We start from the raw sequence: 14183 nt of genomic DNA, 5'->3' as shown, positions 1-14183 counted from the left end.
TACAAAACAAAAAAACATAAAAAAAACTTTTAACTATATTTGATGGAATTTATCAACGATCCTTTTTTTAATTGAGCGCATAGGGCGGAAGCTATTCGATAAAAAGGCACAATTATTTTTACGTTGTATTTCGAAACTTTTAACTACGCAATAAAAGGAGTGTTGGTCGCAGAAAAAAGTCCTGGTTGCGCAACATCCGAGAGTGGACAGGGGTTGCGAGTGCCAAAGTGACAAAGGAAAATATGGAGAACTGATCGCTAACCTTCGCTAGTCGGAGAGGCACCTCAAGAAGAAGAAGAAGAAGCGTAATTTTCGATTATTAGTAACCTTTAATACTGGCTGCTTATGAATTATCGTGGTATTAAAAAAAAACATAAATGTCAAATCGTACAAATATTCATCCGTGGCAAGTTTTTACCGCGAAAGACCGGTCAAGCAAAATTAACCCTAATTACGTCTTACTTAAAATATGTAAATATAAAAATACACGATTATTATTTTAAAATGTCATCAAAACAATTTATTTGCAATACAATAAATTCCTTTCTCTTTATTTTAAATATGATTTCAAAAGCAAAGCAATATCTATTCATATATAAAATAATTCAATTTTAATATAATAAAAAAAATATTTAAAAGCAAAAATATAGCAACACTAATCTGTAATAAAAAGTAATAAAATAAGATTGATTACTGTTTTTTTTTTCTTAAGAGTCAAAGGTTCTCATTAATAAAAGGCAGTGATTGAAATTGGTGTAAAAAAATCCCAGATATTTTGTAAAAAAAAAAAATAATTCATTAGGCATTTACTCAATAAAAAAATGAAATAGGAATTGTAACAGTAGGTTTAACATATAACTGCTAAATAGCAGTTATAACGTCGTCACGTCACCGCTTAAAATAACTGGTCTTAAGTAACAGCCCTATTTTGACAATTATTGTCTGTATAAAACACAATGGCGGCATTTATCTATTTCGTATAAATCCACTATGATTTTTTTCCATCTAATTATTTCTTAAAATGTGTGGAAAAGATAAAATCAGATCGGGGTTTGTCAACATTTTCATACGTATATATTTTGTTAAATATCACTTATCGAGTCCTTTTTCTTACTTGTGACAACCACTGGATTTGAGTAACATTCTATATCCTTACAACTAAATTGTTCCTGTTTCTTCGCCAACTTATTTACCTGAAATTAAAGAAAACATATCTTAGTAAATAAGTAAATTAAATATTTCTTTTTAATGTGGAATATAGATAAAAATTAAAAAAAAAACATGTAAATTTAAACTTTGGATGCCTCTAGCTCCTATACCATGCAAATTTAAATAGAGTTAAGTTGGGTTAAACCGTCATCCAAAGAGAAGGCGTAAAGAAGGAGAAAACTTCTTAGTGTACAAATACCCCGGTGAAAAGTGAAACGAGGAAACCAGTGGAGTTTAGTTGGTTGGCTCCCGAGAGAGAGTCAAACATAACCACCACGCCTTCCCAAAAAAAAAAGAAAAGGAAAATCGTCATATGTTCGAACAAGGAATTTGTGGTACTCCGTCATTCCCGGACAAGCCGTATGTAGTTTAAGACATTATTAGAATGACGTGCTTTCGTTACCAAGTCAACTGTCAGAATGAAGTGAGGGGATATAAACGTTGACATTTTCATAAGGCTATTGTAGCGATACACCGGCACATTGTCGGATTTTCTTCCTAACAGTTGATTATGAATTAGGTTAGGCATTAAAAACGTTTTTTTTTCAGAGGGGAATGCTTTATGCATACTCCGCGTCTCGGGGGGGACGCGGTAGTTATGTGGGATTCTCTTTCGGATTTGAAGCATACCCACTAAACCCCTCTGTTCCTCCTACGCATCATGGCGAGGCCACGGGCACGCTTGCGCTTTCGTCCGCGACCTCGCCTGCGTCAGCTGCCGAAGCAGCTCCCACTATGGGGTAGGGCCTACCTTCAGCCTCAGGCGCTGGAACCCCCGTATCCAGCGCCCTAGGCATTAAAAAAAACATAAAAACAGCTGCAAAACTGCAAGTATTTTGTGACAGTATGATAATTTAGTTCGACTTTTACCCACCGGGTAATATAACTATCTGTGGATATATAATTTATATTATAATCATCATCATCAGCTCACTATACGTCCCCACCGAGGGGCTCGGATCCTACCCTAAGTTAAGGATGATTAGGCCATAGTCAACCACGCTGGCCAAATGCGGGTTGGTTGACTTCACACGTATCTTTGAATTACTTCTCAGATATGTGCAGGTTGCATCACGATGTTTTCCTTCACCGTAAGAACGTCGGATAAATGTACATATGTAAATCAGAAATGGAAAAACACATTGGTACATGGCGGGATTCGAACCCAGGACCTGGAGATTGCAAGTCAAGTGCTTGACCACTGAGCCACCGACGCTCCTATATCCTATATTATAATAGATATATTAAATTTTGTACAGACAATAAAAGGGCGGGAAAACAATAAACGTATAATCTATTTACGATTATTTTTATAATATGTATTTACTTACAATAATGATATAGATAAGAACAACGAAATATTTTATATTATCTATTTGATTGTTTGAAGATAGCACTGATTCATACAGGAAATGTTATTTACTTTTTACTTTTGTTAAATTCATTTTTATATCATAAGGTGACAAACGAGCGAGCGGTCACCTGAAATCGCTGAAGTAGCGAAGTGACCGTTGCCCATAGACATACGCAATTGCATATGCATTGCCTACCTTTAATCTACAGAGGGGATGCACAGAAAGAAAATATTTTCCCTTCTCATGCATCCTCTCATCCGGAAAGTCCACTTACACTTCACATCTTTTCCTTATAAGATAAAGGGTGGGAAGGGAGTAAGGACTAAATTAGGCCTCCGGGACGCACACTCATTAGACGAAACGCGGAATTGCTTCCACTTCACTCCTATCTTCTGTATGGTCGTGGTATTTCAACGGGCGAGCCGGGCTTTAACATCTTGGCATGAATCGCATGCGAAGATGTTAAAGCGGGCTCTACCACTGTTATGAGGGTCTATCACGAATTCGAGATATACATTTTCGTAACTTCGTCAAACAAATATGTCAAATTGTACGAGATAAGTCGTACTTTACGATAGCATTGTACAAATGGCGCTGTTCAATATATCGTGCGAGGCCCTCTGTATAAATCATTGTGCAAGAAAAAAGTTTTTTTTTTAAATTACCGAAGCACAAGCCTCTTAAAAAAAGAAAATCCCAAATAATTAAAATCTGTCTTATGGTTTTGGAACACATATGTATTCAATATAAGTATGATACTATCTATCGCCTGCGATTTCGTCCGCGCGGAATTAAATACTTAATCAATATCCTATGTGTTCCATGCTATGTTCTACATCTACCCAATTTCACCAAGATACATTCAGCCGTTCTAAAGATACATCTAACAAACATCTAAACATTCGCATTTATAATATTAGCATGAAAATGTGGTTTGTCGTTGGGATACTGACGAAACTGTGCACTATCAGAGACACAGTAGGTCAATGGGACGAGCGACTGGTACTTGTGATACGATACAATATTATATATTTTAAAAATATACATAAATGTACGCGACAGATTACAAAATATAAAAAAATAAACGTGGTATATATACCATCCACCATCTTATCTGTCGCCTGCGACACCGTACACGCAGAATTAAAAAAAAAATTCTCAAAAAGTGTACGTGTTCTTCCAGACTATGTTTTACATCTGTGCCAAAATTCATCAAAATCCGTTAATAAGTCCTAGAGATACATTCGCATTTATAATATTAGTAAGATAGTGCTCTTGTCGTCGTCAACTTGAACAAGAACATATTCTCATCTCTTTCATGTTCTTTATAAAAAACAGAGAGTTTAGATGTTTTTGAATTGTTCCATTACTAACTACGATTACACATTCGGAAAAATACATTGAAATTATCAAAAACAAGTTTTTACTTTATGTTTTGATAATATTTTAATTATAAAACAACTTTTTTAATCGCTAATTATTCAAGGAAACAAGTTTAGTATATGCTGATAGTAGAAATTATATATATATATATATATATATATATATATATATATATATATATATATATATATATATATATATATATATATATATATAATCTATGTAAGTATGTAACGAGCTGTATCCCGCGATTACGTCCAGGCGAAATTAAAAAAATTAGTATACTACGTGTTCTTCCAGACTATTTTCTACATCTATGACAAATATTATCAAGATCCGTGCAACTGTTCTGAAGATACACTCTTACAAACATTCGCATTTATAATATTAGTAAGGAGTAAGATAAATTAGGTGTAAGACAGTAAATGAAATTATCAGCCATGTAAATATTAATATTATAAATGCGAATGTTTGGATGGATGGATGTTTATTACATCTGCTGCATGGATCTCTCTGATGGCATAGTTGTAGAACATCTGGAAGAACACACAGGCCTATTATTTTTTAATTCCGCGTGGACGGTATCGCGGGCGACAACTAGTGTGTCAATTCCTCATTTCCATTTAATTCGACTTCACATTGTATTTTTTTATCAATTATTTGATCTATGACTTAATTTCTATAAGAAGATATATAAATTGGAAAAAAACTGAAAAAAGACAAGTTCCATATCAATAGACAAGATTAATTAATTTCTAGATAAATTTCTCGCAACGTATCTTATCAAATGTACACAGTTCAGAGCACGTATATGACAAAAAATAGAGAAATAGACTAAAATAATTAAACTGATATAAAAAACGGCTAAACTCACTAACTCACGTATATTCATCCGGTGGCGGCACCGACTAGTTTCGAGCATAACGGGGGCCATTCATCAGGATGAGTGGTACTGGTATCGCGGACGCGGCCCGTCGCTTGAGCGAAACTAGTCGGTGCCACCGGACGAATATACGTGAGTGTTTAGTCGTTTTTGTATCAGTTTATTATAATGTCTCACGAAAGTTTGAATAATTAAAAATAATTAAGTTTTCTATTTATCCGACTCGGAAGGGTAATGTTTACGAGTAGTGTTGCCAGGCGTCCGGATAAAGCCGGACATGGGTTGTTTCATTGCTTGTCCGGCCAAAATAAAACATGTCCGGTAACGGGTTATCTGGCCTTTGTTAGGTTTGTTACATTTCGCGAATGAGAGTGGCCGGTGGAATGTAAGGTATCCGGCCTTTCTACTTAAATCAATCCTTTTTTATTGGTTTTTAATTAGCTAAATCGTGTCTTAACACGTTAGCTGCCATGTCGGACTATATGTCCGACAAGCTAATGTTTCAATCAGGCCTTGTCAAGCTATACTTCCATTAATATATAAATAACAAGTATATGAGCAATGTAACTAAGGTATTACTATATTTTAGGTGTTTTCAAATGGTTTTGGACAATATTTAAAAAAAAAAAATTTCGTTTTTCTAAAAATCATTCTGGCAGCTAACGTGTTAAATTACAAGTTACATGTAAAATATTTGTCAAAGTCTTTGTCTAGATGCGAGGCAAGATTGCATTATATCCTCGACGCTTACCATTTGGATTGAACAAATAAACGAAACGTGTCAAGGATGTAGTGTTGTGCTATGATTAGGGCTGACGATATCGATAAAATAATCAGGGTTGTCACGACCAGAAAAAATTTACGTTATTCTGTAATTGAATAGTTTTTTTTTAATTACAATAGAACTAGACTTTGGTATACAATGTTAAATACATTTTTTATAATATTATTGGTTGAAAACAATTTGTAAGTTGGCGGATAAATCCGAAATACGAATGTGCATCTATCGGAAATAAAACGTCTAAAAGCACTTACATAGAAATCTATAGCTATCTCTTTCCTTCTCGTTGGATTAAAAGAGATAGCAACATGTTTTCAAGTCCATCTGCAGTGTTCACGGTAAAGCTTTTAACACTACGAAAAAGTTGCATAAAACCTTCTTAGAATTTATATCAAAAGGTCGTATGTTCAAGATCGAATCGCGTTTACATGAGTTCATTGTATGACGTCACAGGGTCTGTCTGTCCATCACGATTCACAGATTAATTGAATTAGTTAAATATGTACAGGGCATCACGTATTACATGTTGAGTAACAAAGACCTTCTCGTTATGGTATTGGATTTAAATATAATAGGAATTTAATAGATGTACTAACTAAAAAAATACAATAAAATATATAATTCATGCTATAATATTGAGATTGAATGTGGATGGCTACAAGGGTAGAGGAAGACCAAAAAAAGTATGGAATGACTGTGTGAAAGAGGATATGCGTAAGAAGGGTAGACTCGGATATGACGGCTGATAGAGATGTATGGAGGAGTAGTACATGCTGTGCCGACCCTCGATAGGGATAAGGGCAGGTTGATGATGATGATGCTATAATATTAAACGTACTTTTAAAACAACTCATTTGAAAAAAAAAATTTAAACATTTCCAAACATCCTGTATATTGAATTCATACATCTAGGAACACAACAAACCATCCTTCCTTACTTTAACATCTTTAAATGTCCCTTACATTTCTCCAGAACGACTGAACGTATCTTGCTAAATATGCCATATATTCAGAACAGTCAAAAACATATATATATATATTTTAATTCCACGCGAATGTTCACGATAGCTTGTATTAAATAGTATTTAAAATAGTCTGAATTACTCTGTAGCGAGATGTAATCTATTCCCGGCCTTCACATAAACTGTATCGCCATGTGTTTGAAGCAATTTCCGGCCAATACATATAGTAAAGAGTGGTTAACATTAACTGTATGGCACGAGTAAAAACCCAAAGTCCAACGTTAGTCATAAGGTGGCATCTTTAAATGCCACATTACGAGTCGTTTAATCGTTACTTAAATGATCGCTGTATAGACCTTTAAACTGAGTGTGTTTCTGAGACCAAAAACCCTGTTTAAAATGTACGGTTTTTTTAACAGGTATGAATATTAAATATATTTATACAGAAATTTTTGTTTTGTCTAAAACCATTTGAATGGGCCTTTGCGGGTCACGCTGTATATAACAATTCGATTAAAAGCCACAGCGAGGTGTTGAATGGAAGTATGGCTTGTCGGACACATAGTCCGACAAGGCCATATTGAAACATTAGCTTGTCGGACGTATAGTCCGACATGGCAGCTAACGTGTTAAAACATATCATTAGATATTAGTCTCAGAAACCAACGGTAACTCTATACCTAACACCTCAATAACATAGTACAGTCATGCTCTGATAGACACGACTTTGATGAATATTCGTTACAGATGACTTAACTATAAGGTCAGGCAAGAGTTTAATATAAAGACAAAGGAAAGAGGTAAATCTATTAAATCTTGTTACATATGTAACTCTTTTCCTCTCATGTCAAATAAACCGAGGATACTAAGAACTTGATTAGTAACGAATTAAAAACACAATGGCGTGACAAATGGCTTATCTACATAATACCAATGCTTTAATTTAGACTAAATAGGACTAATTAGTGCATACTAGCTCGCACGCGACTCTTTCCGCGAAAAATTAAAAATGTAATTAGCCTATATGTTCTTCCACACTATAAACTAGTTCTTTGACAAATTTCAGCGTGATCCATACAGCCGCTTGGAGATACCTTGTAACAAACATCCATGCATCCAAACATTCGCATTTAATTAGTAAGGAGTAAGATTGTGCTGTGATAATTGCAAATGGCTTTGTAATTAAGGAAATATTGGGTTACGAAATTATGGAAATGTTTTTTTTCCCACATTAATACAATAAAAAGTCCGATTGTTTTAATGTGCATTTTGACACTGCAGAGAATATTATATAAAAGCATTCAGGTTCAGGTAACATTCTATAATAGGACTGAATATTAAGAGAAAAAGGGCTTCTTGACTGGAAGGTACAGGATGTCGCACTTTTATATTTTGTCTCCGCTTTAATAATAATTTGAAACGTTAAAAGAACGTAACATGTTTATGCCTAAACGAGAGAAAAAAAACCTAACTTTTTAAAAACCAAACGACCGCTTTGCTGTGCGACCGGTGCCCATTTAAAAAAAAATTGTAACAAAATGACAAAGGAAAGGACACGTGTATGCAAAATTAGTTCTATTATAAAACGCCTTATTCTATCTGCGTTCCAAATAGATTCTAACGGCATTTGAAACTGTTCTTAATTCAAATTACCTCTTACGATTGCGAATTGTTGATTTAGAAAACAAAAACTAGCTGAGATTTCTACGTACTGGCCACATGTAGATAACAAATTAAAAATAAATCGAGATCGACGGCATGGAATTTTAAAAGTAAATAAAAAAAAATTGTTAAAAAACCGTATTTGTTAGGCCGTTTTCAAATCTAATAAGAGACGCAACGTCACAAAAAATAGGACTATAATTCTACCAAAATATAAGCTTTAAAAGAAATAAAACATTAAAAAAAAATCAGACTACTAACGTACTCTACATTTTGCGGAATATTATTTTCTAATGTATTCGTTATTTCACGTATTAAGTAACATTGGATGCAAGTGAACATAATCCGTCCATTACACAACATTCACTTTCGCTCCAGACTTCGTTTGTGTAACTTTGACATCGTAACCTTTTAACTATACCTTTACAAAGCACTCGCACAAAATGCTATTGTCGTCCCTTTCATTTCTTTTAAAGAAGTTGAGATGCCTATATAAATAAATCGAGACTAAAATTCTTCTCAATAAATGCAACTCTTTAGGTTACTAACTCTTTAGCTTAGTAAAAAAATAACCGTAGTAGACGCCCGCAAGAACAACTTCAATACTACGACCTTACCATCTCTCTCTACTTCTTTTCTCAGTGGATTTTTGTAAAGGAGGGGACGCATAGGAAGGGAATTCTCTTTCTGTGCGTCTTTTCCAACTATGTATTATAAAAGACAGACAGACGGAGACAAAAAAGTGATCCTACAAGGGTTCCGTTAGTTCCTTTCGAGGCACAGAACCCTTAAAAATTCTAGTTTTCGTTGACAACAAAAAAAATGTTTTTTTTTTTTAATTTTGTTAATATTTATATGTTTATTTTTAAATTTACACCAACGTTATGAACATATATGTAGCATTTAAGGCTTGCAAAAGAAAAATAAAAAAAATCATCTCATTTTTTAGACAATTTCGTAATACATATTTTTATCGCAACTTCAAATTAAAACATACAAAGACTATTGCGTTATATCTTACTAATAATATAAATGCGAATGTTTAAAAGAAGAATGGATAGATGGATGGATGTTTGATAGTATCTACGGAACGGCTGAACGGATCTTGCTGAAAGTCATAGATGCAGAACATTTTTTTTTTTATAGGAGAAGGGGGCAAACGAGCAACGAATCGCCTAAAAAAAACAAAAAAAAATGTAGAACATAGTCTGGAAGAACAAATACGCTACTTATTGACTTTTTTATTTTTGCGCGGACGGAGTCGCGAGCGACAGCTACTATATACTAAACTGTTTAACATATAATTTCATGATTTAATCATGTATGCTAACATACAACCTCCATGCTCTTATCAAGTAACTATGTGATAAGGGTGTGGTTAATTATGAATATAATCATAAAAAAGCCGTTTACAACTACTTTTAGTAGTAACTGGCTATCGGCCCCGACACCGTATGTGCACAATTAAAAAAAAAAAGTAGCCTATGTGTTCTTCCAGACTATGTTCTACATTTATGTCAAATTTTAGTTATATCCATTCAGCCATTCTGGATATGCCTTCTAACAAACATCCATACATCCAAATATTCGCATTTATAATATTACTATAATTAAAAGTTTAAAAAAGGTGTTTTTTAAACCACATTTACTGTAATATATTTTCTTTAAAAAATCTGAGTTCAATTTTTTAAATGAACTTTTGTACAAAACATAAATCTTTAAAGATGTGTTAATGTATACAAAGTTGTATAGAAAAAAGATTATTTTTAAAATAATAAAAAAAAATTGAATTAAAAAAAAAATATGGTCTCAAAAATTTGTGCTTATTTAACTTAGGTATTAAAATAAGAAACTTACTTATATACTCCTAAGGCAATGTCTGGCTTCCCTGCGCCCTGATGCTGCCAGTCCTTGACAACCGCTTCCCAATTGTCTGAACATGGAATCCAATGTTTATCAGCTGCTCATGATCTAAAATCTTCCGTCCATCAAAGATGTATGCCGGCTTCATCATCACTTCATAAATCTTTTTAAAATCTAACTCTTTAAACTCATCCCATTCGGTGCAAAGAACTAATGCATGAGCTCCGGAAACTGCAGAGTATGCTGTATTATGTATTTCTATGTTTTTACGGACAATCTCTGGCTCATTAGTTACATAAGGTGTTGTTAACTCATAGTATATTTGATCAGTCTCAACTTTAGGGTCATAAATATGTAATTTTGCTCCTTCGTCAAGTAATGTCTTACATACATAAATAGCTGGTGATTCACGAGTATCACCAGTGTTCTTCTTAAAAGAGAAACCTAGGATAGCAATCTTCTTGTCTGTGACTGTGTTGAATAATGATTCTATAACTTTACGTGTGAATCTTGTCTTCTGGTAGTCATTTAAGCTGACTACTTGCTGCCAATATGCAGCCACTTCAGGTAGATTCAAACATTCACAGAGATAAATTAAATTCAATATATCTTTCTGGAAACAACTGCCACCGAAACCGATTGAGGCTTCTAAGAATTTAGGACCGATACGTGAATCTCTACCAACAGCTCGAGCCACCTCGGACACATCAGCACCTGTAGCTTCACAGACAGCAGACAAAGAGTTGATACTAGATATTCTTTGTGCAAGGAAAGCATTTGCAGCAAGTTTAGATAGTTCCGAACTCCATGTATTAGTTGTTAAGATCTTTTTAGCAGGAATCCAGTGTTCGTAAACCCAGCACAGCTCTTGAACAGCTTTTTGACCTTCCGGTGTATCTTCCCCACCGATTAGTACTCTATCTGCTTCCACAAGGTCTACTATCGCTGTGCCCTCAGCTAAAAACTCAGGATTAGACAAAATCTGATACTCTACTCCAGGTTTAGTGTTAGCACGGAGTATTTTCATAATTATTTCTGCTGCCTTGACAGGTACTGTGCTTTTTTCTACCACAATTTTGTTACTTGTAGCCAAATCGGCTATCATCCTGGCAGCACCTTCAATGTACTTCAAATCTGCAGCTCTTCCTTTACCATTACCAAAGGTTTTCGTTGGTGTGTTCACCGAAATGAAGATTAAATCAGCTTCTTGAATACTTTTCGCGATGTCCGTAGAAAAGAATAAGTTTTTACCTCGACATTGTTTGACCACTTCGTCTAATCCAGGCTCGTAGATCGGTAGTTTGTCAGAGTTCCACTGGTTAATACGTTCCGTACTCTTGTCGCAAACGGTTACTTTTATGTTTGGGCATTTTAAAGCAATAACACTACACGTCGGTCCTCCCACGTAGCCAGCGCCGAGGCAGCAAATTTTCTCAATTACCATCTCGAATGTTTAATTTATAATTATGTTTAAACAGGAAAGAAAATGTTTAAATATTTAAAATTACTTTTGTACACACGTCTGTACTTTTTGAAGGCTGTTTCGCTATTCCGTTAACACTCTGATGAGTTTTTTTAAGTGGATGTTTAAACAAATAACTTGTTAGGGGACGCGTTCCGGAGATGTGTGTTGGCCAACGCAGAGTGCGTGTGCCTCGAGCCAATTAACGGACTTGGCAACTACACGATCATTTTATTTCACCGCGACCACTCAACTCGCTCGACATGCAAGCAGCAGCAGCAAGCAACATTCAACATTTCCTCAAATGTCATTGACATTTGGCTACGTGATTGGGAATAGTGATGTGCCACGCGTAGTTAATATTCGTGCTGAATAAAGTAAATTAAATTATGACCAATAAACTATTGTAATTTATTGAAGTAATGAAAATTTCACTTTTTGTTCAATTTAAAGAACTTAATACTGGAATTAAATTCTTATGTATACAATTTAGGTAAAATACAAATTTTATGAAAAGCCTGTAGAATGCGATTCAAATTTTTATTATTCTTTCGATTTAAATTGTTATATCAAGAATTTATATGTAAATTAAAGAACAAGGCTTCTCTATTATTATCACCACATATTTCAATTTCTTTCCTATCATAGTCGTCATTTCTGTACAGCGATCACTGAATTGTCGAGTAAAATTTTAATAACATCACTAATAGTGTTACAAGATTACTAATTGGGAAATTAATGGTAAAAACTTTTTTTTTAATTTGTAATTATATTGATGTTCACCATGTTTATAATTATAACCTGTATAGTTTTTTTAATTATGACTAGGTTCTTATATCCCTTTTAGTTATTTTTCGAGAAACAAGTAATTTTGAAAAAAAATCTTGGAAAAATTTAGCCAAGCAATGGCCACACTGATCTGTCAAATTTCCGATGACGTTCTTAGTAACGCAAATTATTTGAATATTCATTGGTTGTATTATTCATCGGACTTTTCAGAAATAAACAAAGGATTACTTAAACATAAACTTTATTGCATGATTTTTTTTGCCATTTATCTTCAAAGAGTGCGCCCTCGTTCTTGCCTTTTATATTTTCTTACTTCTACTTATTTATTTGGCAATGTCTTTATAACTTGTTAATATTAGTAATAACCTTTCTAGTTTCTTGACCCGGGGAGACCCCGTGTAGGAGATATGTATATATATATATATTTAGGGTTATAAAGAAAAAAAACACAAAATTCATTGCAAAAATTTACTCCTTAAAATATCTATATTGACTGACGTATATCTAAACTCCAATGACCTCTATTAATATGGATACTAGACAGGCTTGAAGCCTTAATATTATGTGCCTAGTTGTTGATTGGAATCTTCAAATCAACACAAAAAAATAGCCGACATTTTCAAATAGCAGCTCCTAGACTCCTCATTACTTATTTGTGGAGGTCTACTAGAAATGGTTGAACATTAATCAAGACTCCTGTTTCCTAGACAACTAGTTACAGGCAAAGGTCAAGTAAAACTGGCCAACTAATATCTAGTATAATTAGACACCCGTTGCTTAGTAGTTATTTCCAGGGGTCAAATAATATTGGTTGGTAGTATAATCTAGTTTATTTAGACCCACGTTGTCTAGTCATATTGTGGTACGTGGAGGTCAGTTAGGGTTGGTCGACCGCGGTGCCGAGGACCGCACCACTATACGCCAGGTCCCAGTAATGTTCCACTCCGTGCTTTTGGAAATGTTCCCGCGCCTGTTTCTCTGTCGGCATCACCTGTACATTTTGTTTAAGTTTTTATTTCTGCACTAAGGTAGACCCTTAGTGTACTTTTTATTACTATCTTACTAATATTATAAATGCGAATGTTCAGATGTATGATGGATTTACAAATTTCGTTGAAATTTGGCATAAATTCATAACACTAGTTGTCGCCCGCGACTCCGTCTGCGCATTAGAAAAACTTTAGTAGCCAATGTGTTCTTCCGTCTATGTGTTCTACATGTATACCAAATTTCAATAATATCCATCCATCCATCTAAACATACGCATTTATAATATTTGTCTGATAAAACACATAGGAAGTTATTAAGTTTTTCAAGCGATATTTGGTCAATATTAGGGTAAACAAACAGTTATGGTCACCTTAAACTTGATTTCTCCAAATGCGCGATGTTTGGTGACACCCTCCCACACAAGATGACACGCGTTGGGCACCTCCGCACCCTCCGCGTCCTTCACTATATCCTCCTCCCATTTAATACGATGCAGCATCAGCCTGATTAACAGAAATAAAAAAAAAACTGAAAAATTGTTTATGACCACGCAAAATATACAGAAATTTGAATATTTTAGTTCTTTTTAAATGATTGACCGTTGGTGTTTGATAGAAAAATCACTGTATAAAACATATCGTCATCATTGTCGTTATTTTTGACAAAAAAGAGTTAACGATATGTTTTAAACTGAGATATTGCTCTCAGAAATCCATGGTTACTCAGTGTTTTTATTATTATATTAAACCGATTTTGACGAGTAAGGTGTCATTGGATTCATATTATTATGGTCAATTAGTCAGGTTTTTACTTCATCATCAGCTAACTATACGTCCCCACCTCA

At 34.2% G+C, this 14183-nt stretch overlaps 2 protein-coding genes across 3 annotated transcripts in view; both read right to left on the bottom strand.

Moving 5' to 3' along the window:
• Positions 1–672: 672 nt before the first annotated feature.
• Positions 673–11863, bottom strand: sgl (UDP-glucose 6-dehydrogenase sgl). Its single transcript, XM_013319006.1, has 2 exons — positions 10093–11863; positions 673–1193 (listed from the first exon to the last, which is right to left on the bottom strand). Exon 1 carries the CDS (start codon positions 11540–11542, stop codon positions 10103–10105), a length of 1440 nt encoding a protein of 479 aa, XP_013174460.1. The 5' UTR covers positions 11543–11863; the 3' UTR covers positions 673–1193; positions 10093–10102.
• A 948-nt stretch (positions 11864–12811) lies between these two features.
• The window catches only part of Prp3 (pre-mRNA processing factor 3), a 13844-nt gene continuing 12472 nt past the window's right edge, over positions 12812–14183 (bottom strand). Inside the window, exons 15-16 of one of the 2 annotated variants that reach the window (XM_013318973.1) lie at positions 13710–13781; positions 12812–13340 (exon numbers count right to left, since the gene is read on the bottom strand). In XM_013318973.1, the coding sequence (XP_013174427.1) occupies positions 13227–13340; positions 13710–13781 (186 nt within the window). In that variant the 3' untranslated portion in view covers positions 12812–13226. Of the gene's footprint in view, positions 13341–13709; positions 13843–14183 lie in introns of both variants that reach the window. The other variant, XM_013318972.1, reaches the window with a different exon arrangement.

Source organism: Papilio xuthus, unplaced genomic scaffold, assembly GCF_000836235.2.
Source record: "Papilio xuthus unplaced genomic scaffold, Pxut_1.1 DF826776.1, whole genome shotgun sequence".
Classification (NCBI taxonomy): domain Eukaryota; kingdom Metazoa; phylum Arthropoda; class Insecta; order Lepidoptera; family Papilionidae; genus Papilio; species Papilio xuthus.
The sequence above is the reverse complement of the archived record's forward strand: the minus strand, read 5'-3'. Positions and strand labels throughout refer to the sequence as shown.

What these genes read in the sequence shown, in the direction of transcription:
- sgl (XM_013319006.1), bottom strand. Translation starts at nt 11,542, where the DNA reads ATGGTAATTGAGAAAATTTGCTGCCTCGGCGCTGGCTACGTGGGAGGA.